Source organism: Alligator sinensis, unplaced genomic scaffold (genome assembly GCF_000455745.1).
Source record: "Alligator sinensis unplaced genomic scaffold, ASM45574v1 scaffold1301_1, whole genome shotgun sequence".
Lineage (NCBI taxonomy): Eukaryota > Metazoa > Chordata > Crocodylia > Alligatoridae > Alligator > Alligator sinensis.
In genome coordinates, this window is record NW_005842575.1 from 644,031 (window position 1) to 667,943 (window position 23,913).

The 23,913-nt window shown below is 46.4% G+C and overlaps 1 protein-coding gene across 4 annotated transcripts in view; it reads right to left on the reverse strand.

Annotated features, from left to right (window-relative positions):
* Positions 1-7,917: 7,917 nt before the first annotated feature.
* GTF2E1 (general transcription factor IIE subunit 1) overlaps positions 7,918-23,913 on the reverse strand; it is a 101,112-nt gene continuing 85,116 nt past the window's right edge. For all 4 annotated transcript variants that reach the window (XM_014524116.2, XM_006032487.3, XM_006032486.3 and 1 more), the window contains 3 exons: positions 23,070-23,271; positions 16,446-16,684; positions 7,918-10,237 (listed from right to left, as the gene is read on the reverse strand). In XM_014524116.2, the coding sequence (XP_014379602.1) occupies positions 9,810-10,237; positions 16,446-16,684; positions 23,070-23,271 (869 nt within the window). In that variant the 3' untranslated portion in view covers positions 7,918-9,809. The remainder of the gene's footprint in view (positions 10,238-16,445; positions 16,685-23,069; positions 23,272-23,913) is intronic.

The following is a 23,913-nucleotide window of genomic DNA, read 5'->3' on the forward strand; positions in this document are numbered from 1 at the left end:
AGCCCTAACACATTTTTCTTAGTACCAATAATAATTGATCTTAGGTAAAAGGCTGCAAAGATAGGTCAACAGAGCCCATTTGAGTAAGCTTTATATGAGTGCCCATTGCATGCAGTCTCCCTCAATGCCAACTCTTTTCAAGTCATTGTGAGCCACAATATTGCATACATTTTGACTTCCTCTTCACTCCCACAGCAGGGCTGCACTCCCCCCCCCCCCCCCCCCCCCCTCTCCTCCCTCTCCCCCCCCCCCCCCCCCATTTCTAATGATTCCTGTTTCTTCATAAGCCCTAAATGTCTGGAAAACATTACCAAATGGGGGCCCCAAACAGTTCACTCAGAGTCCCTCTGTCACCCCCTCTCTCAACCTGTCATATATGACTAGTGTGGCCCTGCCCCCCATGGCCACATCCAGACATGCGTGGGCATTTGGTTCCCCAGGGACAAGTAGCAGTGGTGTACCTTATGCTGCCATTGGTTGTCTCCAGAGAACTCCTGTGCCATGCATGCTCTGGTGCACGGCAAGTTACCCCAAGTGGGGTAGGGGAGGCTGGGGCCAGCACTGGGCTGGCCCCAGCAGCCTTACCTGGGGTCCTGGGGGCCTCCCTGGGCTGCAGCAGCATGGAGCCTGGCCAGCAGCAGAACATGGCTCTGGCCAGCCAGGGTCTGGCTTTGCACCACTCCATTTTATTTTTACTTGGGTTTTTTTGACCCCTGGATATACAGGGGTCAAAAAACCCCTCTGCACTGCTCCCTTGCAGTGGGGAGAACGGCATGTCTGTCACGCCACATACCACGCAAACACGCTTAGACATGGCCCATGACGTGAAGCTGGACTAGGCTGCTCTATAACTCATCTGCCTATACATTTTTGGAGGATCCCAGGACTCATAACAAGAGCACTTGGATACAGACATGAGTAGGGGCTAATTAGCACATGGATCCTTTGTGGCAGGTATCTGGAGTATACACACACACACTGAGCAGTGCAGAGCTGCGGACTCACCATGGCTTGAAATGCTGTTGATTCTGCTGGGCCCTAGCCAAATAAATGACATGGTAAATCATGAGCCTTTTGGTTTGGGACTAATATCATGCATAGCCTGTACTATATTTAAGTAGATGCCAAACCGCTACTCAAAATTCTGGAGTACCTGTGCTAAAACGTGCAACAGTTTAAAAAAAGACAAGATATATCAATTCTGAATGAACTAAGTCTATGGGTACTATATTCAAATTACTATGTTTATTTCAAGGTCATTTTTTTTCATATTTGTTCCTCACTTCCATGTGCTCAGGGAATACAGGGTCTGACAGTAAGGAGTGGGGAAGGGACTGCAAGAGAAAGAAGTTGGTGGAGCAGGGGGCAAAGGGGCTACTTGACCCCAGGCTTATTTTCTCTACTGTGTGACCAGTGGGAGGGGAACTAATTCAAGACAAACCTCCAATAATTACATCCTATACCTGGAAAATTATAAAAACTTTTTAAATTTTCCATATAGAGCATGTAATTATCAGGGGTCATCTTATAATCAGGATCATCTTATATTTGTGAAATATGGCATGCATACTGGAGTAATTGCAGTGGAGTGACCATCTAGGCAACAAAACTTTTAGTGGATCATATCTGCTTTTGGCACTTGCTTGTGTCTAAATTGGTATTAACATTCATATCATGAATCAACCCTAAAGTGAACAAAGTGTGAGGAGAATTATGAAGCCCGGGCAAGTGGCACTGTTTACTTGTTTCCATTACAGGAACACAAGTGAGTGCTCAGTTCCACTCATTCTTCCAACACATCAAAGATGCACTTTTTAATGCAACATTGACTAAGCTTTGGGACTCGTTGCTGTAGGATGTTATTGCACCAAGATAAAAAAGGGGGAGTCCATTAAAACAGGGATCTACAGTGACTGTATTGGGACTAACTGGGGATTTGTTAGTCCCCTGTGTTATAACAACATAGGAACAGAGGGCCTGAAGGGGCATCCTGGGCCATGAAGCCCACTCCTTCATTCACAGGTAACCATTTGTCCAAAAAAGTCTGCTCCTGTCCCTCTCAGACATCCCAGCCATAATGAGGAAAAACAAATATGCATACCTTACAACAGGGGTGGGCAATTATTTTGGGTGGAGGGCTGCTTACTGAGTTTTGGCAAGCCATCGAGGGCCACTTGACAGGCAGGCAGAGGCAGATAAATATTAATTTTCTAAATTCTTTAGGTGCCCCGTGGGCCAGACAGAATGGCCTGGCGGGCCGCATCCAGCCCGTGGGCTGCATTTTGCCCACCCCTGCCCTACAATGTGCCACGTATAAAGAACAAGAGAGACCAAGGCACTCCAATTTTGTACATTGTCAGAATATCACTCTTCCTCAGAAGTAAAAGTCTCTGTCAGAGCCAGGGTAGCTTACCAGGCTAGGCGGTTTGTGAGCTCTTGCCCACAAACATCTTTATGTTTCTCTTCTTATGGAGCACATCTTGCACCTGTTTAATCAGCCCACAGAGCGGTTTTCATCAGCACATGGTTGGGGAGAGCCTGATGCTGAAACGTCTCTGGACAGGGGTCAGTTACAAGCAGGATACATTTTCTTTTGTCCCAGCTTGCTCTGGTTTAGAATCACTACTAACAGCAGCGACGGATGTTTAGAGCAGAGCTTCCTGTAAGGAAGCATTGCTAAAGCAAAGTAAATATAATGAGATGACAGAGAAGGGAGAACAGCTCCACTTCTCAAAAAGAATTTCACCAACATATTTGCATTTGAAAAAAACCTCATCTTGTTAGTAGCAAGGAAACAGATTGTGAGAGATTCAGCAACCAAAATATTGCAGAGGGATGAAATATAAAGATACCCCCCAAATCTACCAGATTTTTCCAGTGCAAGAAATGTATAAACAGGCTCACGGGAGCAACCCACCCAGCGTGGCTTCATTGCTTCATCATCTGACCCCAGTGCTCTTTCCTGCCCAGGCAGGGAGTCGGACTCAGCGATCTGTTGAGGTCCCTTCCGACCCTAGCATCTATGAATCTATGTATTAGTGGGGCTGGGAAATCATCTTGGGTTAGCATTGTGCAGGCATGTAGCTGAAGTAAAGACTTAAGAGGTTTTATCCACGGAGTCCTGACGTGTAAACAGTGATCCTGGCTGCTAATGCAGTACAAATAATGGTGAAAATTCAACAAACCAGTTAATTAAAATTATTCAACTACAGACCTATGTCTGTGTTTTTTACCAGCTTTAGCTTTCCCACCCATTCGCTCTGGATCAGGGGTGGATGTGATTCAGCAACCTGGAAGTGAAAGATTAAGTAACCCACCTGGCATTTGAAAATGCCTTTCCACTGCCTTTACTCTCCAGTTTTGCTTTTTACATCATGAGGGTATTGGAGAACCAAAATAAAACGCCTGAGTGTTTTGCAGTATTGGGCAAATTTAAGTTGGAAAGAACTGATTTGGATTGTCAGATGGCTAGAAACACTAAAGTTTGAGAAGGAGACAGGTTTATGTGAACCAGACTTCCCAGCCCCGCTCACAATTTTAGCTCACGGTATAATTACCCTCGTTATCATCCTTATTTCTACAGCAACTGGTTGGGATGTGAGAAGCTGAGGATGGTGGATTCCAGGTGAAAAACAAACAAGAGCAGCAAAGGCACCCTTACATAATTGCATGTGACAACCCCCTTTCCTGCTTGTGTGATGTGGCTCTTTCCCATGCTTGGAGGTAACACGTACGGAACGGTGTTTGATCAGCTTTCATCTGAAAGCTGAATCCACTCTGCCTGCTTCTGTGAGAAATCAGCCCAAGGTTTCGTCCTTCTGATTTGTCCAGCTTGTGCCAGGACTTGTGTATTCCAGGCACTGCGTGGAGCTGAGGTAGAGTGCAGTGTCTGTAACGCACTGCAGTGGAGCTGAAGCAGTTAGTATGCGGCTGGATCTGCCTCTTCTCTGCCATCCCTGGCTGATTCATTAGGCTCAGACTATTCAAAAGGTTGGAAATTAAATTTAGGTCAGAAATGTATTTAGAAAAGAAACCCCCTGTTGCAGTTACACGATGACTCTGGGTGTGCTGCCATCACAACAGTGTGGACCTGCAGAATCATGCTGCCTGCCGTCCTCAGGCCATTTTTACAGCCTAGGAGTTCCCCAAAGCTGCTTTTTGTAAATATTACTTTTTTCACAGGAAGCTCTTTCTCTTTCAAATTAACTCTGATAAATAGTTAATTTATAAGCCTTCTGGTGGCTCTGTTCATTGAAGCATCCAAACAGGAAAAAGCTAGGACTCCTCTATACCACAAATGTCAAACTTACCTGAGGTCAGACCTGAACCAGCGGTAGCTGTCCTGGATCTGGCATTGGTGGCAGGGCCAAGGGGTGGTGGTATGAGTCTAGGGGCAGAAGTGGGAGCCTGGAAGCCATAGGGTGAGTGAGCCCTAGATCATGGGCAGAACAAGGAGCAGCCGTCTCAAGTTGCAGCAAGGGAAGTTTAGGTTAGATATCAGGAACAAATTTCTCACTAGGAGGGTAGTAAAGCACTGGAACAGGTTACTCAGAGAGGTGGTAGAAGCTCCATCCTTGGAGGCTTTTAAGACCTGGCTAGATAAAGTCTTGGCTGGGTTGATCTAATCTGGGCTGCTCCTGCTTTGAGCAGGGGTTGGATGAGATGACCTCCTGAGGTCCCTTCCAACCCTCATTTTCTATGATTCTATGGGTTTGAAAAGGAAAAACCCAAGCCAACCCTGAAATACAAGGTCATGTTGCTGGAGACGTTTGGAACAAGTGGCTGACACACTGACTGGCCAAGATCCGACGTGGCAATGGGGTAGGAGGGTGGTGAGGTGGCCTTTCCACCAGCATTGGGGGTCACACTTCAGCCAGGCAGTTTTAGGCCTGTGGGTTCTGCCCCACTGAAGTCAGGGCCTTGCCTTGATGTTTCTTCCACAGGGGCTGATGAAAACCATCAGTTTCCAGGGGACTCCTGAAGAAAATTATACTCAGTTGGCAGACTGTTTTTACTGATGAACTGCTTGGCCATTATAATTATTGACTACCCTCCCATTCCAGAAAATGAGCTCAGCAGGCATGGGCTGCTCTTCACCTTCTTCCACAGGGCTGAAGGGAGAGGAGTGAATGCAAGTCTTCCCTGCAGCATAGGTAGCAACTCCAGGGTGTTCCCCCCATACCTTTTGCCTCATGCCTCCCAGCGCATCCTCAGGCCACATTGTTTTCCTCTTTTTTCACAGCTAGATTACAACTCTAGACAGGGGGTGGGAGTGGAGGACACTGGAGTTCTGCTGCTCCTTTCTGTGCCCGGGTTGAGATGCTCACACATTGTTGGCAGTTAACAACTACATTCATGCTACCAAGCCTGCCCCATGATTATACTGGGTGTAAAAATACGGGTCTTCAGGAGACTGTAGAGCAGTGTGAGGCACTCCCCTCAGTTTTAGGGGTTATCTCCATCACAACACTACAGTTCTACCCAGGTAGGTTGCAAGAGATTGGGATGCCAGCCCAGGGCAGTCAACAGCTCTGGCACCCATCCTGCTTCAGTGGCCTGCTTGATGGAGCATTTTAAGCAAAGAAAATCCAAGTGCATTACCTCCCAGCTGAAGCGTGGGTGGTCCAGCTTACTCCCTCCTACCCCTGCTGTAAACTTTCCATTTCATTGATAAAAGCAGCCTGCTTTATGCTTCATCTGTTCCCTGCGACTTCCCCCTCCCTAAAGGGGGTCAGCAGGAGAGAGAAGCAAGAGCTTAGCTTTTTGCTTTCCCCACACCAGGCCCTGTCAAACATCTCAGCAGCAAGCCCTGTGCCTCCAGGCATCATGGAGTTGAGGTTCTTAGATCTTTCAGGGAGGGGGTAACTCTACTCTTCCGCCCTTCCTCCAGGAGATCTCCAACTTTCTTGGCTCTAGCCGAGCAGCAATCTGCTTCAATAGAACCTGCTTGAAGAAAACAGTAGCACGGGAAAAGATAAGATAGGACAGGCACCAATTCCAGTCCACGTAGCTGCTGCTTGGGACGTCTTGTGAAATAAATCCAAATACTCCTCCATTCCCAAGTGATGATACCACCTCTCTGAATAGAAAGCCAGCATGGCTGCTTTGCTTAGGCCTGCGATTAGCCTGTCTGAGGGAGGCAAGTTAATTTTAAGCTGGGAAGGCAGCACTTATCTGTGATGGAAATGTCGCTTTCCCAGAGTGTGACAGCTGGGACTGGTGTTTTTTACTGGTGTTATGATATTCTGTACATTAGAACAAAAATGATACAGGCAGCTCTTCAACTAACAGACAAATTTCCAAAGCTTTGGCACTCTAATGACTGGCTGCATAAGTACCTAAGAAAATAGATTTATTTCCCTCTTCTTCTCAATGTGAGGTTCACTATGGCCGGGAATTCATCAACTGAGACTAAACCGTGTCCGGAAGAGGAGACTCAGTTTGGGTGCAGTAGATTTTCAAGGGGCATTTGTGCAGGGTGGTCATGTAAGTAGGTGACAAGTGACAGAGTGCAGCAAAATTGTGAATAATGAGCATGTCCAGTCGATAGAGGCGAGTTTGGGGGTTTAAATCCTGTCCTTGTCTTCATTTTGTTTATGGCAGGGCTGTCTAACTGGCAGCCTGTGGTCTCCCATTCAGCTGCAGCTCTTCCCAACACTCCTGCTGCTGTTGGGGAAGGGGGATCAGGTTGGGGTAGGGGCAGGGTCCCTCAGCTGCTCAGAAGTTGAACAGGTCTAGCTTATAGGTCTCCCAGCTACTACTGGTTGGCGTGTCACTCTCAGCAATGGCTTGTGTGTATAACTTTCCTACAAGTAGTTCATTTTTTTAAAATGCCATCAACTCTATCCTCCGATTCATTAGAACATTTCCCACAACGGGGCAATAATTGCTCAGTGTTACTATGCAGGAGTCCCGAGCTAGCTGGGATGCAGCTGCTGCTAGAAGAACGAAGAAAAGTCTGTATGCTGACTCCCATGCTCACACATCCTGTTTCCAGCTTTCTAGCAGCATGGCCTCTCCACTGGTGGGCCAGAAATGCCAGGAGCACCCCCTAAGCCACCAGACTAATTCCCTATCATCAGTCTGCTGCTACTATGTTTGGGATATCTTGCTGAAAGCCAAGAAATTGTAGATTAAAAAAAAATCTTTATTTCCTTACCAGCCATCATTAGCTGTAGTGACACACGCTAAGTATAACCTGTTTTTATGGACTGCTGCATGGTTTTTGATTGATGTCCTAATGGAACACACAGTTCCTTCACTAAAGCGTTAACCATCATGGGCCCTTTGTCTGCGAACACTGAAAGCTTAATGGAAGCTTCTTCCATGAATTATGGGCATGAGAACTTCAGACCTTTCAAGGCCGGATCTGCAGTTTCTAGCAGTGGTCCCCACCACATATAATTGCTTATATTCAATATCAGCATTATTTTCTATCCTGCTGAAATCTGTATAGCTCCATTCTCTCAGCTATTTGGTATGACTTGACATCACTTCAGTTTGATATCCATGTCTTACTCCATATTCTATGTAATACAGCCATTTAAACTGGCAGTGAGAAAACTGTAAGAGAGCCACCATTTCATCAGTATGCACCTTCCTCAGTGCAGAAGGAAAAAAAATAGGAGTGCTGACCACAGACTGCCTGATAAAAGAAACCAGCCATGGCTTCAGACTAATGAAATGCTACAGAAACTGGGGCAAAGGATTCTGGGAGGCACCAGAGGAATAGCTGCTGATGAGAGACTGATGCGAGGCTACGGTTTGGAAGAAGCTGGAAGCCTTTCCAAGAGTACAACTTAGCCTGATCTTAAATTAGTCATCTTCTCCTAAATAAACATATCAGAAAACACAGCGCAAACTACCAGCCCCAACAATTCCAATCGAGTGACCAATAGAGCAAAGAGGAGACAACTGTGAAGAGATCCATCATTTTATTAGTTCCTTTTTTAAATGGCCTAGACAGAAGCAAATTTAAAAACACTATTTTTAAAGGGAGTAAAATATCAAGAGGCTGAAAATAAAACCACAAAGGAGGTGTCACAGGGCTCGCAAAACATGAAGCAGTCAGTAAAAAAACAGCTCTACTGCTTAAGCTCTCAGCAAAGCTGTACCATCCCTGCCAATAGAACAGCACTTGATACAGCCTCTAAAGCTCTGCAGCACAAACTCCTTTCATCACTCTGTCTTACAGTAGCACTGGATAACAAAAACACAACAATTAAAAAAGCAACACTTGAAAGATAAAACATTACAAAATATGATATTGCTAGAGAGGCACTGGTAAAATGGTTTTTATTTGACTAGCGAGTGCCATGCTAAACATCAGGATTCACATCTCGGCATAATTTCTTTTACAATTATTATTCAACCCCTTAGATCCGGGTGAAAATAAACCTAGTGATACTGGTTCCCTGGTGCTGTCTGGCTGTGAGCTCAGTCTGCAATGCTGGGGCTTGGACTAGGGCAGAGAGCAGTGACAGTATATTCAAGGTATTCTCTTGGTGAGTCAGTGCTTGGATCCTTGGAAGGGTTTTGTTACACTGACAATGAGCAAATGTGTGCCTGAGCCAAGACTGTCACAACTGGGCGCTTCAAGTTACGCCTGACCTTGAAGTGCTGAGAACCAATGGCATCCAGTGAAATGCTAGGAAAGCACCTCAGAACATCAGGTCACTTTAAAGGTGTTTACCCTGAAGTCCCCATGGCCTCCCTGTGTGCACAAGTTGTGTCCGTCTAGGGAGGATGGGGGCAGGTGAAAAAGGGAGAGCAACACGGACAGACTGGTCCTTCCAAAGAAAGGACTAAATTCTCTGATCTTTAAAACAAGAGGTTGGAAACCCAAGATCTTTACCCAAGTTTCAGCAGAGAAGGGTCAATTCCTTTCCAGAGCCTTCGCCTTCCACTCTTTTCCCGTGAATCTGCAGTCTCCCATCTGCACCCTCAGACACAACTACAGCGTCTTGGGCTGTCTGCTCCTGGGCTCCTAGTTGTGTTGGAAAACCATCTCAAACACAACTTGGCCAAAATACATGGTTGGGCCTGAGTTGCATGGCTGAGTCACAGTAAGTTATGGCTACATACCCAGTCAAGAAGTTGTGCTAGAGGCCTGTTAGGAGGGCACAGGATGGAAGGAAAGAGACATACAGGTGTTCTGAAATAGACCCACCGGTGCATGACCGTCACCAGCAATGGGGTCACTACCTCACTATGCCAGTTTTATAAGCCAAGTCATGTTCAACTAACTGCCTGTTCACACACCCCTGCATCTAGAGTCTCTCGCAGCATTCACAGCCTTGTCATGACTCACTCTCTCCTCTTTACAATGCTGAGGAGAGAGGCCTCACTGGACATAGAGTGCTCCAATCCTCCCAGAGCACAGACCTAGATTTCTTCAGGCTAGGCTCCCCGGCTTGTTGTAAAGAATAGGCCGAACGCTCTCAGGGGGAGGAGGTAGCTATTGGGCCAGGGGGCAGAGGCAGAGCAGCAGCCAGCTTGGGTCACCCTGAAGAGGAATTTCATTTTGCAAACTTTCTCATTCAACATATGCACTCTCTCTCTCTCTCTCACACATACACACACAAACACATACACACACATGCACCCACCATGGCCCTGTCCCTTTTTGGCATACACAGTTTTAAGTCCCACGTCAGTGGGCAAGATGCCTGAGATGAGCTGTTCCAAGCCCCCCAGCCCCTGCATGACCAACTCTGCAGGGGAGGGAGAGATGCAGTTTGGTCTTTTGTTTCGCTATGGAGTCTCTTATTAAAATCTGTCTTTTTAAAAGCTGCCATGGCAGGAAAGGGTTAATCAAACATGTCCTCGAATACACGCCGCCCCATGGCTATATACACCTCTTTCTCCTCTGGGGTCATTTGGGCCACCAGCTCGGGGCGCTGGCTCACTTGAATGTATGAGTATGGACGTCCTGCCACCATGAGCGTGGGGTCCTCTGTCACCTCCTCAAACTCCTCATCATCCTCTTCATCTTCCAGCCCATACACTGTTGTGGCAACAGGCTGGCGGGGCGGGGTCTCCTCTTCTGATTCGCTTGTCTCGCTCTCAGAGTCGCTGGCGTTGGCACTCGAGATGGCAGCACCACCTCCCACTGCGGCGGCGGAAGCAGAGGGGGTTTTCTTTTCATGGATGAGCAGGGCACGCATCACCTCCTCGTTATCGTCCAGAGCTGCTCGGCCATCCTCACGCTCCTGGAATGTGTCCAGATCCCGACCACCTGCAAAAAACCAGGAAAGAATGGTTGGCTCTCAGTGCTATCACAGTAATAACAGAGGGTCTGGGAGAGAGAGACATCTGCCCCCAGGTGGTAGAGCTTCAGGAAAGCTCAATGGAAAGTTACTCGTGGGCTCTGAAACTTGGCTTCCAAATTCCAAGCCCATGTGCCTCAATAGCGTAGCGGCAGTGCTAGCTGCCCCAAGAGGAAGATCCAATGGAAGTGTTGTCAGTCTGAGGAACATCATCTCAATGCATAAATGGTTGCTATTGCACATCATTCAACAGGTAATTGCCAGACCACTTCTCCAATCCCATCCTTGAACTGGTAACAGCAGTGCTTCAAAGGAAGTGCAATGGCTGGAAATGCAAAGGATTCTGGATGCACCCAAGTCCCAAGATACCATATAGAAACCCATGAACAAGGGGAATGGAGAGTAGGGCAGGCAGAGGCTTCTCTTTTAGAAAAGGGAGGTTCAGGGCCGAGCGCTACAATTACTATAATATTCCGGCAGCCTGAATTTATGGCTCCCTAGTCTTTAGGATCACCTGACAGAGAAAAGTAAGGACAGTTTTAATGTTAAAAACAAATAAATATAAACATATACACACAAAAACATGGCTCTTTTGGCCTTTTATTACTAGTTATTTGCTATGAATAACCATAGTGCATCCAAGCATTGGTCTGAAGCATGCTACAAAAAAAGAAAATAAAAATGACAGTAGCTCCCACAGAGCTCACAATCTGACTATCAGACAGAAAAGTCCAGACAAACGTGGACAGACAGAGTTACTAGGAAACAACGAGGCAATATTTGTCAGTATGAAAAGCAGCAGCGCTACTATGCAGCAAGGGAAAGTTGTCACAGGAACTCAGTGTTATTCAATGGCATCCATCCTCCAGGGTACATGGAATTAGGTAACTCCTTTAAGGCATATGCCACCAAGTGTGCAAAGACTGTATCAAAGGACCACTATTTTCCAAGCTGACATCCTCTGTAAGGGTTGGGCTTATGTCTTGCTTCCTAGCTCTACCTCACTTGAATTGCAGGATTGCAGCGCCCCAGCTGAGAGATGTGTGGCCAGCTGAGAGATGTGCCCCAGCTGAGAGATGTGTGGCTTTGCTGTTCAGTAGCTGAAAGGATTTGACATAGTTTGGATAAGCAGGATGTCTACAGTTCAAGGACTCAAATACAACATTCCATTAAAATGAAGGCTTTGCTACAGAAAAGCTCCAAAAAAACCATCTCTTATCAGATTCCGATGCTGGTTGAGAGCTCGAATCCACCCAACACAAATAAACCAATAAATTCATTCCTGCCTGTGGCTGGGGGTCAGGCTAGATGATCTGTTCAGGTCCCTCCTGACCCTAGCTACTATGAAACTATGAAACCCCCAGGTAGTCTGGAAAAAAACCCAGAATTATTTTTTTAAAGGATTTTTAAGAACCTTATGTGAAATGAAGGGACAAAAACTAGGACAAATTCCCCACACCAAATTTATCCTCTTACACCAAGAGACAATGAATATGAATGATTGCTTGAGCTGAGCCAACTGGATTCTGCTGTCAAACACTAAAGCCCCTTGCCCTCCTCCTCAGACAATCCCCTGATGACCTTTAGACCAATTCTAGCTACTGAAGTTCTACCTCCAGGCCTCACACTAACACTCAACAGCATCCAAAACTGCTTAATAACCAAATCATGAATTATACTTTGTCCACCCTCTTAGGAGAAAACAGCACTTACCATTTGGTCATCTGTTTTGGTTTTTTTGGTATGTGGTAAGGAGGAAGGAGTGCTAATTTGGGAAAGAAAATCATTGAGGAAAAACTAAGCTACATGAGGTCTTGGTCACTTCTCTTTTGTGGGACTGAATTCAGATCTGAGCTTCAGCAAAAATCCTGTCTTCTCCACTCGTATCTCAGTCCTTATTTGACTGTTCTCCGTTTGTGGAATAGTGCTGTCAGAAAAGGGTCTGCTGAGAGAAGATGCAAGCCTCAGGAAATTAGGGTCAGTCCCATCAATAGTTTTGAGCATCCAAGACACTTCTGGAAGGAACTATTTAGCAGGGAGCCAGTGCAAAGACCAGCACACTATGAGACACACATGGCGTATGGTCTTACTGTAGCGTATGATGGCGTACAACAAACAAGGCTGAAGATCTAAATACATATAATGTGTGTGTGGATTTCAGTAGAGTCTGGGCGTTTCCCAGGCAGTTGGAAGTGGAAGAAGGGATTTTTTGCCACCATACCTTTTTGAGCAATGTCACTGTCACTGTATTTTTTGCAGCCATACCTTTTTGAGCAATGTCACTGTCACTGAAGGCTACCAGTTGGTGTCCTATGTTCTTTGCGTGGTGTTCATCAGCTTTGTTACAGTAGACGACTCAGGTGTTGTGCACTCATGTTTGCCAGTCAGGGAAGATGGGAAGGGCCTGGATTGTTGTTAGCACTTCCATGACTTGGCAAAGAGGGCATAGTCTTGGAAAGAGGGAATTGTTTACAGCTCTGTGTTCAGCTGCTCGTTCCTGGAGTTCCAGAGGTTATTCAGAGGTTTCTTTGTGGCTGCTCTCCAAGCCCAGCTTTACCGAATGGTTTACAACCCGGAAGGGTACTGTGAAACGTGATGTTGCTGCTTGTATCATTCAGAAGTGAGCTGCCTTTGTCTCCTAAATAGCAGTGGTATAAGTTTGTAAAAATTCTCTGTGCTAGACAGTATCAGCTAATGTTTTCTGCCAATGAGGTCCAAAATTTCTTCCTTCCTGCCTTTTTCTGCTGCATGTCATTGTCACCCAAGAACCATGGAGATCTGTGTGGGTTGTGTGGTGGGTGAAGGCACCATGGTGCCAGACTGCTGGTAACAGCAGTCAGGGGTGTAGCTGCAGATCAGGAAGAACAGGCAGTGATACCTACTGTCTGTAAGAGGTGAGCATAGTAACATACCAGACAGTAAAACAGAGGGCATCTTAGCAGTGCTATCTGATGAGATGGAAACAACCTGCATCTGCAGCACTTCTGACTTTCAGCACACCTTGATCTAAACAGAGTTCTTCTGGGTCAACCCTTGTACCTCTCATGAAAGAAATACAGGGACTGCAGGAAGCAGTGGATGCTCTTCATTGCATGCACTGAAGCACAACGTTAAGTGAAAGGCAGCTGGAGAGATCAACCTTTTGGATGAGATCTAAACCAAAGCCCTGACCACTTGTGGAGAGGTTCCAGCGTCTCCCACATCAGAAAAGCAGTGTTAAGTCTGGTACACCTTGGCCAAATTCCAACAGGAAAAATTAAAGATTCTGTTCCCACAAATTCCCCTTACAGCTTTCTCTAGATATGACGAGACATCATTTGTCCGAACCAGTTATTCAGCAGCCACATCTACATGAGATGCTTAAGCCTCTGTTCCACAGCCAGACTTAACGCTAAACTGACAAGACTCAAAGGAACCCAGTAGGGCTGTGCGAAGCTTTAGTAGCCGATTTGATCCAGAGGAGATTCAGCCTGATTTGGCGGCCGAATCTCTGAATCCGAATCAAATCAGGAGACCAATTAAAAGGTCCGAATCAAATCGGAAGCCTCCAAATTGATTTGGAAAAGATTTGGCTGAATTTGCCCATAGACTAAACAGGCAGCTGTCCTCACCACGCTGGACACAGCTGCCTCCAGCTGGTAAGTCTGTTGTGGTGAGGGGAGAGGGCGCAGGGAGGGCAGATCAACACCTCCACAGCGAGGGAGGGATTGGGGCTGGGACAAGCTGCCCAGCCAGGGTGGGGAGGCACAGGACTCAGGGAGAGGGGCTCCCACCACTATGTACCATTGGTCTGGGAGGGCATGGGAGCAGGCGTGTGCCCCCTGGATCTGTGTGGGGCAGGCTGGGCTGTGCTCCAGGAGGCTAACCCCAGCTGCCCACCATCGGGCTGCGCAGGGCAGGTGGAGCCAGGACTGTGCTCTGGGCGGCTAGCCCCAGCCCAAAGTGCAGCCCTGCCCCGCAGAATGCAGTGGAGCAGGGGCTGGGGGGGGGCCTGCAGCCTCCCTAAAATTCCCCATAGCCCCTGCCGCTGGTCCCCAGCCGATCCGAGTGCACACGCCTGACCCCATGCCCTGCTGCTGTTCGCCCAGCCGGGGCAAACCCACAGCTTGTCCAGGAGGTGTGGGGAGGCTGGGCAAGTGGCGGGAGGGCATAGCCCCCGCTCCCAGTGCCTTCTGTCACCTGTCCATAGCGGCCCAGCCCGCCCCATGCAGATCTGCGGGTACAATCCCGTTTCCATGCCCTCCTGGACTGGTGGGAGCTCCCCTGCCCCCCTTCGCCCCCGCAGGGCAGGTTGTCCCAGCCCCAATCCCTCCCTCACTGTGGATGCGTTGATCTCCCTCCCACACACACCCCTTCCCTCGGCCCACCACAACAGACTTACCAGCTGGAGGCAGCTGTGTCCAGCGTGGTAAGGACTGCTGCCTGTTTAGTCCATGGCTGAATCTCTGAATTGGCGCCAAATCTTTGGATCTGAATCAGCTGAATCGAATCAGGACAGTGATTCAAATCTCCGAATCGAATCCCTGTCCCTTTGAATCGGCCAACTCCGAATCCAAATTGAATACTTGCCACTTCATACAGGCCTAGAACCCAGGACTTTTCTTTCACAATCTTCTCAATAACCATTTCTATAGAGGGAGGATCTGATATCTGGTAGTAATCAGGGAACATTACTGCACAGTAGTGTCACCGAACGATTTTTAGGTCACGCTGACTGTGCAGTAGCTAGTTACAACTGGTCTGCAGCATCGCATCATGCTTTATGCCATGCGACACTACTGCGCAGAAGTAACGAGCTACCGAGCAATCAGCATCTCATGTAGATGTGGCCAGTGATACCATTAAGCTAGTAAACAGGTGCTGCATTCCAACACCAGACAGGGTTGTATTTCAGTGGTGGTCAAAATGCATCTATTCATGGGTTTTATACCAGCCCATCACAATGTGACCTCAGGTTCTGATTTAAAAGTATGCACATGTCAAAAAACATCTAACAGCCACATTATGCAAGAGTTTGGGAAGGGAGCAAATAGCACGAAACTCTTCAACATAGTACAGGGAGAGAGACTACCCCTACCACCACAGTGCTCTATCTACAGGCTGTGCTTGGATCCAGTGATAGTAAAGGCTCTGCAGATATGCAATGCCATTAACTAATGACTGGGCAATATTTTGACTTCTTCCTGTTTTACTTCTCCATCTTGTTTAGAGTTCCATTCATTTCCCCTACTGTGAGACAGTCTGCAGGAAAGGAGTGGTTTCAGCTTCCTTGTTAATGAAGGGATATAAGGACGACCTGACAGCAAGCACTAGGTTCCACTCTGCCATCTTGTCTTCTTAAAACATCACCGGTTTTATTCTCACACATCTCAGATGACAGCATATTTCATTGGAACAGTCTTCTTAAAGTAACAGCACATGTAGACCATGTTATGTTTTTATGTCTCTTCTTAAATTAGATTGCAAAGTTTTCAGAGCAGAGATCTCTTATTTTGTGTTTGTACAATGCCCAGCACAGTAGTGCCAAAGTCTTGACTTTGGTCTCTGGACGTTATTGTAACAATACAAATATGAATAAAAACTGAACAAATAAACACACAAGATGATAAACACACTGGTGATGGCTGACAGTAGCAAAAGGAGGAAGCAGCAATGATCTGGTGCCCGATTCTCCTAACGTACTCACCAGAGCCCTTTTTACTGTGGCACTGTTATCCATGTCTAACGGATATCTTGAAAACTCAAACAGATAAAACAACTGACTGCAGACGAAGAGAAAGGATCTGGCCGGCAGCATGGGTGTGCTTGGGCTCAACAAATGGAAGGACTCAACATGTGTGCTACTCATGTCTCGCTTTCTGTCAGTGTCCAGTGGCTTTCCAGATGAAGCTGGGTCTCTCTCACCCAGAAGCAAACAGTTCTTAAGTAGACAACACATTTGTCACTGAAGCTTCAGGGAAAGGCAACAGGCAACTGACATTTTAGTAGCACAATTTCACAGGTATGGGCAGCTAGGTTTTCCTGACAGACTTCGGCACTCGGCCTGTTCACCTGCTCACTTACAACTGCTTTACCCCACCCAGAAAGAGCACGACAACACAACAGATATTTGGGGGGACACAATCATCCTCTGCACCTGGAAATTGGGCGGCCTTCCTTCCATTTTCATTCCCTTACCATCTTTGATCTCATCAGGGTCATAAGCCCCCTGCACCGTGCTCTCCCGTAGCCAAATGGGTCTCTCCCTGGCCGGCTTCCCTTCATTTGCTGGCCGACTAAGGTCCTCCTGGTCCTCCATACTGATGACAACATTCTGGGTGTACAAGTCCTCATACGACGGCCCTTTTGTAGCCCATGCTTCTCGATGGTGGCCGCCTGCAAGGCCAGCCGCCCCTGCAGCAGCAGCACGTTCTTTGCTGTGTAAAATACAAAGGGAAAAAAGGGAAAAGGAAACAAACACCATTCAGTGTAAGCCCATTCCCAGCCAGAGGTATAGCAGAGGATTCCCACTGGAGATTGCCAAAGGAGGTCTGGGGATTTAGGCACATGCCTTCTATTAAAGTTAACAATCTTTAATGACCTGTCTTGAGCATCTCAACTCCCATTTCTTAAACGTGATGCAAGGAATTTCTAAGATAAGCATGGGATTTGGGAACAAAGGCATCAAAGCAGCCTTCCAGGACTAATAGAAACTCTGCACATAATTCCCTCAACTACACGAGTGATTTCTGGGAGAAATATTAGAAAGCAAGGAAGCCATTAAGCATGGTGTGTGAGAATGTACAGGTAAGAATTATGGGTCATCCTAGTTTCATATTGAAATACTCTGAAACAAACGTCATAATGATGCAAACATGGCTCCTGAGCAGCAGCTAGCTAGCTGGAAAATTATTTACTGGCTGTTCAGCAACAGTCCTGTACTAAATAAATCACGATGTTGAGGTCTAACCAAGCAGGCTAACAGGACAGGGGTATCAGATGCTCAAATCTGAGGATTTGGAGTACTCATGGGGCTCAAAAAGGACCTGACTAATTCTCCTGGAACACAGAAAGTCAGACTAGATGGCCATGGCCAGGGCCCTTGACATGGGTCTGAGGGCAGGGGAAAATCACAGCTGCAGGTCAGGAACAGGATGATACAGTGGAGCAAAGTCTACTGTCCTGGCACTGGAATAGGGTTAGAGTAGAGGGTTTACTGGGCGGAACTGGGAAAGGCCCAGGCCTGAACTCATAAGGGGCTACTGATCAGAATGTAGCATCAGCTACTATTCTGAATGGAAATTTAGCCAAGTCCAACTCAGGCAGAAGCCTATCTGGTCCAAGAAACTGCAGCGCCAGGGATTGATGATTAAAAGACAGAGCTGAATGCCCTCTGCACAGTGCTGGAAACAAGTCCACAATACATCAACTATACAGTCTCCTGGTCTTCTACAGGTATGGACCAGGAAATGCAAGAGGGGTCCTGGAATCTCTCAAGTGTATATTAACAACTTTTACAGCAGCAGGACACTGGCCGCTGGTGTCCCTCTGTTTTACTTGTGGCAGGTTATGGCGCTATGTCTTGTGTCAGAGCTGACTGTGTTGTTTTGCTAAGACGGTGGCTTTGTATTGGATGGTTTGGTAGGGATGATCCTGCCTCAGGTACGGGCTTGGACTAGATGACCTCTGGAGGTGCCTTCCAGCCTGACTTCCCTACGATACTATGAAAAGCAACAGAAGGGAAATGCTGTCGGCCTCCACTTGAGGGATGCCTAAGCTACAAAAACAGCTACCCAACACCACACACAGACCTCTAAAGGAGGAGACTCAATGAAAAATGAATATTTTTGACCTCAGCAGATCTCCTGCAGACATTTCAAACACCTTGTTGCAAATGATTTCAAAACCTAGTGATAGGCATCTCCATATGGGCACCCACCTTTGATCCAGGACATGATCCACCATGGATCCTAACACTGCCTCTGTTTCACAGCCAGGCTTAATACAAAAACTGACAGACTCAGAGGAACGCAGTACAGTACTTTTCTTTCACAATCTTCTTAATAACCATTCCTATACAGGGAGGATCTGATATCTGGTGGTAATGCAGGAATGATGTGCACTAAGTGATTCTTCATAACAATCACTCAGCTGAATTCAACAGGATTTTGATACTTACACGTCGATTTGGAAAAATGCACACAAGTCTGTCACCATCTTATTTCCTCAGCTAGAAAAGACTTAGGTATTTAGACCTCTTGCAGGATCAAGGACTATACAGCATTTCAACAGTCAGTTGCTAACGCCACAACGCACAATATTGTTGTGTGTTTTTGCACACATATGTACATTTACTGTTTGTTTTTCTTCCATGGGCAGCCTAACCAGGAAAACTTTCTAACATACTTGAATTTCTGGGCAAAAGAAAGACTTTTATGCATGTACATTGCTTATGTAACCCATGGAACCATACAGAGACCTTTTTCAATCTCTGTTATTTATTTCAAATGTTCATACCTTTCAGGATTCAAAGAAAAGCATGTGTTCTGTGAAACGCACCATTCTCCTTCCCACACAATAAATATCAGTAACTATAGCACTACCCTGACAATTTTATGTAATCCACTTTCCCCACAAAGTACACAATGCAAAAAAGTCTCCCTTTGCAGGGCTGCAGTAATGACATCTACATCTACATGTTCGGCTGTCATGGAAGGCTGTGTCACACCTCTCTATAAGGTTCCCATCTATCAATTCAAAACCTACTTTCTTCCTGTTAAATGCTATAGAGTTGTGATATATTTGCCCAGTGGTATCAAGAACAATTTCAAGAAGCATTAACTCTTAAATAAAATACCCCACCACTGTGGAGCACATGATCACATCTACTGCACTGTGATTGATCTACAGAGAATAGAGTGAGGGATTTAAGCTCCTCAATATGCTCCAGGGTAAGCATAAAAGAAAGGGTTTGCATCTACTGTCTGGTCACTGTTAAGCCCAAGGAAAGTAAACCTGGCTCCACTGACCTCCTTGTTCATACAACAGCATCATCAGTGATGCTGTTAGCTACAAGGTGCAGCCCCTTGAAACTGCAGGACTGGGAAATTACCAGCTTCTAGAAAAAAGAAGTATTCTTATGCAGCATCTCTGCTGTGGAGGAGCAGATTAAACACCAGACTGACAAAACCCAACATTCAAGCTCATGGACTTGTAGCAGCACAAGGCAGAAAGCAGCAGCCTTCAGCAACCTGTCAGTACCACAGGGCCAGTTGGTTCCCTAGCTTCAGCAAGGGATGTGCTAAATTTTGCCTGACTGCAACAGATCTGAGGAGCCACTCTGCAGCTGGGAATGGCTGGGACTTAAGCAGCTCTACGGTACAGGGCTGGCTATCCTGGCTCTGCTGTTGTATCAGGAAAATCTCCACATTAATCATTAAGATTAAGGACACATACACACAAGGGAGGCTGCTCCATCGCACTAAATCCAGTGCATTGGAGCAGACTTGATTAATCAAGGAATCGAGTCTGCCAGAGCATGGAAATTACTGCACTCCAGCAGCCTCCAGTATCACGTGTATCAGCGCCTCACGCTAAGAAATGGTGGCAGGGTGCTTTGAACTAAAGTTTGTCGAATGAGCTTTATTTCAAAGTGGGCTACCGCCATTTTTCAGTGCAGGGACGGTGATACGTATGATGCTGGAGTCTCCTGGAGCACAGTAATTACAACACGTTGAAGCAACCTCCCTGCACATGTATAGGAGTCCATTCGCAGTAGAAGCCACGAGCCAATAGGAGACGACACCGGGGGAGACAAAGAGAGATCAAGGGGGCAGTATTAAGAACCAGTCTGGCAAGGTGGTCAGTATGGCACAGAGGCAGGCCGTTATGGTTTTTGTCAGCCAGGTGGCAAAGGAGAGCCCGAGGGAAGAGTCTGATGGAATCTGCTGAGGTGGTTTTCCAGTGTTTTTGGTGAACTCCTCCCAGCCATAAGGGGCAGCAGGAGAAGGCACAAATGCCCTGGTTTGAGAGTTTAAGAGCTGGGCAATGCAGTCTGGTGACACTAGCCGATCGGAGGTGAGAGATGATGTTTCCATACTGAATGAGGCATGATGGGAGGCTGGGGCAGGGCCTTTGAAAGTGAAGACAAGATGCTGATATGACAATTGGGCACTTTTAAATAGCATGGCTTGCCAATTAAAGCACATCCTCCCTCCCCCGCCTCCCAGAGCATGTCTGTAAACACCCTAAGATTAAAAAAACCTGTCTTATGCAGGGTGAGGATGTGGCCCAGAGGAAATGATGAGTACGCATGAAATTATAACAATTTAAACCTAAGTTAAAGTGTGCATCTCAGCTTTTTGTAGGATCTGAAAAAATGCATGGGAAGTAGGTAAACCACTTGCATATTGGCCTCTGAGATGAAGTATGTTTACCTTTCTCTCATTTTCTAACACAGAGGGGTAAACGGACTCATGGTCTTTGATAGCCCGACTGCAAGAAGTAATTCCATCAGGAAATCCAATGTTACATAAGGTGCTGTTGCATTGAAAAGAGAGGGGGGAGAGGAGATTAAAACCAACCTATTTTTAAAGACACCAGCACTGGTTTAGGACACACAGGCTCTTATTATAAGCTTCGTGTGGGGCAAATTCATGTTTTGCAGAGTTTAGCAAAATGTGTCATTGGAGACTTCCTAGAACAATCTGAATAATACTCTGCCCAACCTTCCTAGATGCATGACTGCTAAACAGTTTCCAGAGTTGACAGCTACTGCTAACGCTCTCCTGAAAATACATGGAGTTATTTGCTCCTGTGTGAAGGGAAGAGGCAGGGAATTCTAAATATTTTTTGTTTGATCAAATGTCAATTTTGTAAGGATTCTAGAAACTCAAGACTGCAAGAGACAGAGAATATATAACCCCAAGTTTGGAAAATCAAGGAGGAGGAGGAAGGGCAGAGGTTGTTTTGTTTTATGGGTTTTTTAAATCTCACAGTGGCCCTTTTATACAATTAGCTGCCTTAAATTAATAAGAGTTACTAAATAATTAAGTTATGCTACGTGCTGAACTAAGTTGCGTTCAAGCAACCATTTAAGAGCTGCCTATTTATTTTGTCAATCCTTGCACAAAGTAATTAATCATTTACAATGATTTTTAAGTATTTAAGAGCCAAGTAAGTGGGTGCTGCTGCTATTTAAGCATTATTCATGGGGCTGCACCAGGGCTTTGCTGTGCTAATTTCCTGCTTGAAGGGATGATGTAGCCATGGGAAGAGGCTGAAAAAGGCCACTCTTCTCTGCCTCTCACATTTGATGGGGTTATCCCATCTGTGTTATAGCCATTTTCTGCAGTTTGACCAATGCACAGTCTGGCCATTAAACTCTGAAATAAAGAAACTCCAAAAAGGTATCCCTGTGGTGATGCTGACTTGCTATGTGACTTCTCTATGGGCCTTCCTTTCTCTATCAGTAAGATGGGGAAAATTAGTTAAATTAGTTGATTAGTTAATCCTTGGCTGGGAGAGAGGATAGACAGGCACAGCATTTGGCCATTAATTAGAAACCGTTTAGCATGAAATATGTGAGAAATGCTCTCCCTCAAGGTTAGCCTGTATAAGAAAAATAGGATTCCCCCCCCAAAAAAACAAAAACAAGAAACCCCACGAGCACTATTTGCAGTGGGGGTGGTTTCACCTGCTCTTGGTGTAACTTAGCTCCTGATGTGTTTATTTTTTGGTATTGAAAGAGAGAAACACACCAGATTTCACTGCAGCTGACGAAATTTGACAGCTCCCTGCATCTTTCTGCATTATTTAAATGTCATCTGTTTTTGTACAGTTAGAAACCTTCTGAAAGATCCTGTGTGGTTTCCCAAGGGGAGGAAATTATTAAAGCATTCTTGACTATAACAGGTTTTTCTTCCCTATAAAGGAAAGGTGTGTCATAAGTGGGAGAAAAGAAGAATAAAAAAAGGTTCTCATTACAGATAATTTCTCTGAACAAGAACTTTGTTATAAATGGGTTTGAAAATGCAAAGTGTATAATGCAGGCAGTTTAGAGTTTCAAAAGCTTGGTAAAGGCAAAAGGAGGAGATGAAAGAGAAAGGTTTGCAGTAGAAAGTTGATGGCAAAACAGCCTTTTGTGTCCAAAGTATGGCCTAGAGACCACATACTGAGCACAGAGCTCTGCAAAGCGACTGCAGCCCTTCCCACATTGAAACATTGTCTTGAAAAACAAGGGTTATGTCCACACAGTGCAGGACAGGGGACTCTATTGCTGAGAGTATCAGACATGGCTGAGAAGAAGGGGTATTAGCCCAGGGGCAGCACTGCACTAATGCAGCTATACTGCATCCAGTTCCAGAATAGTGCAGGCACAGCTAAGTTAGATATGCCTGCATGATGCTGCCCTGTGCTGCGCAGACTCTGGTACATGAGCTAGAACGCTCATGGCCAGCTTGAGATCTCTCTGCACAGCAAGCACTGCGCCATGGCGGGTAGACAAGCCCCAAATGATTGCAGTGTGCTATGCAACAAGCAGGTATCCATCACATCCTGTGAGCTGGCAAGCCTTATTAAAAAGACATGAGCAACTTCAGTCTGCTCTATGAAAACTGGTTGCAGCTTTGGGTCTCCTGGCAATAAACACCTTGGGGAGAGGATTATTTTTATCAGCATCTTACACTGTTAGTGCTAAACACCAAAAGGTATGAAGGCACCCAGCTGGCTGCATAAAGGCAGAGGTGAACCCTAGTAGTTAAGCCAGACATGTATGCAACAAAAAGGCAGAGTGGCTGGCGAGGACTCTGTGCCTGTGCCCACCTCTGCTTCAGGGCAAGAATCTCCGTGGGCTCTGGCTCGAGGATCTCGTAGGCCAAGTTAACGTCCTCCGTCTCCCGCAGCAGTGCATAGATGGGCTCAATCTGCTCGTTAAACCTCGCCACGAGGGTTCTCGCATCCTTTTTGGGCATCGCCGACTCGTCCTCCTCCACCTCGGTCTGACAGAACGTACAGCGGAAAGTTCCTAAACAGAAAACAAGTTGCTAAGAGCTGGGAGGAAAGCAACAGGCCCAGCTCCTCAGACAGTGTTTTAAACAGAAATATCATGCTGTTCTTGGAGCCTGACACCAAATAGCTTTTCTCCCTATGACAATCCCCTTCCCACACATCACGCACCTGGTTATTATTTTGCCCAGATAACAAAGCAAGCACTTCAGTGTCATCCAGTGATACCTAGCACAGGGTAGGGCTTCTCCCTCCATGCAGCCCCGCAGGTGGAGGCCCCGCTGCTCAGACATCTCCCAGTCTCACACCTCCATCTCCTTGTCACACATTTTTAATTTAGCCTATGATTGCATGGCAAGAAACAATTTCACAGGCTATTTTTGGATGCTTGAACGTTTCCCATTTTAGGAGCCTGCAGTGTCTGTTTGAGAACATGGCATTACCTCTTTCTCGAAAATCTTGGGGTTGGGAGATGCTCCTTCTATACTACTGAAGACTTCAGCACTCACGCTGCTAAAACCACAATACACACCCCTCTCTCTTTTGGTACTCATGGCTTTCTCCAGGAATTTTCTAGGCTTGGCCTCCAACCAAACACAGGAAATTTCCAAATGGAGAAAAGGGAAGGGGGGGGGAAGAAGGGTGAGAGAGAGAGGGAAAG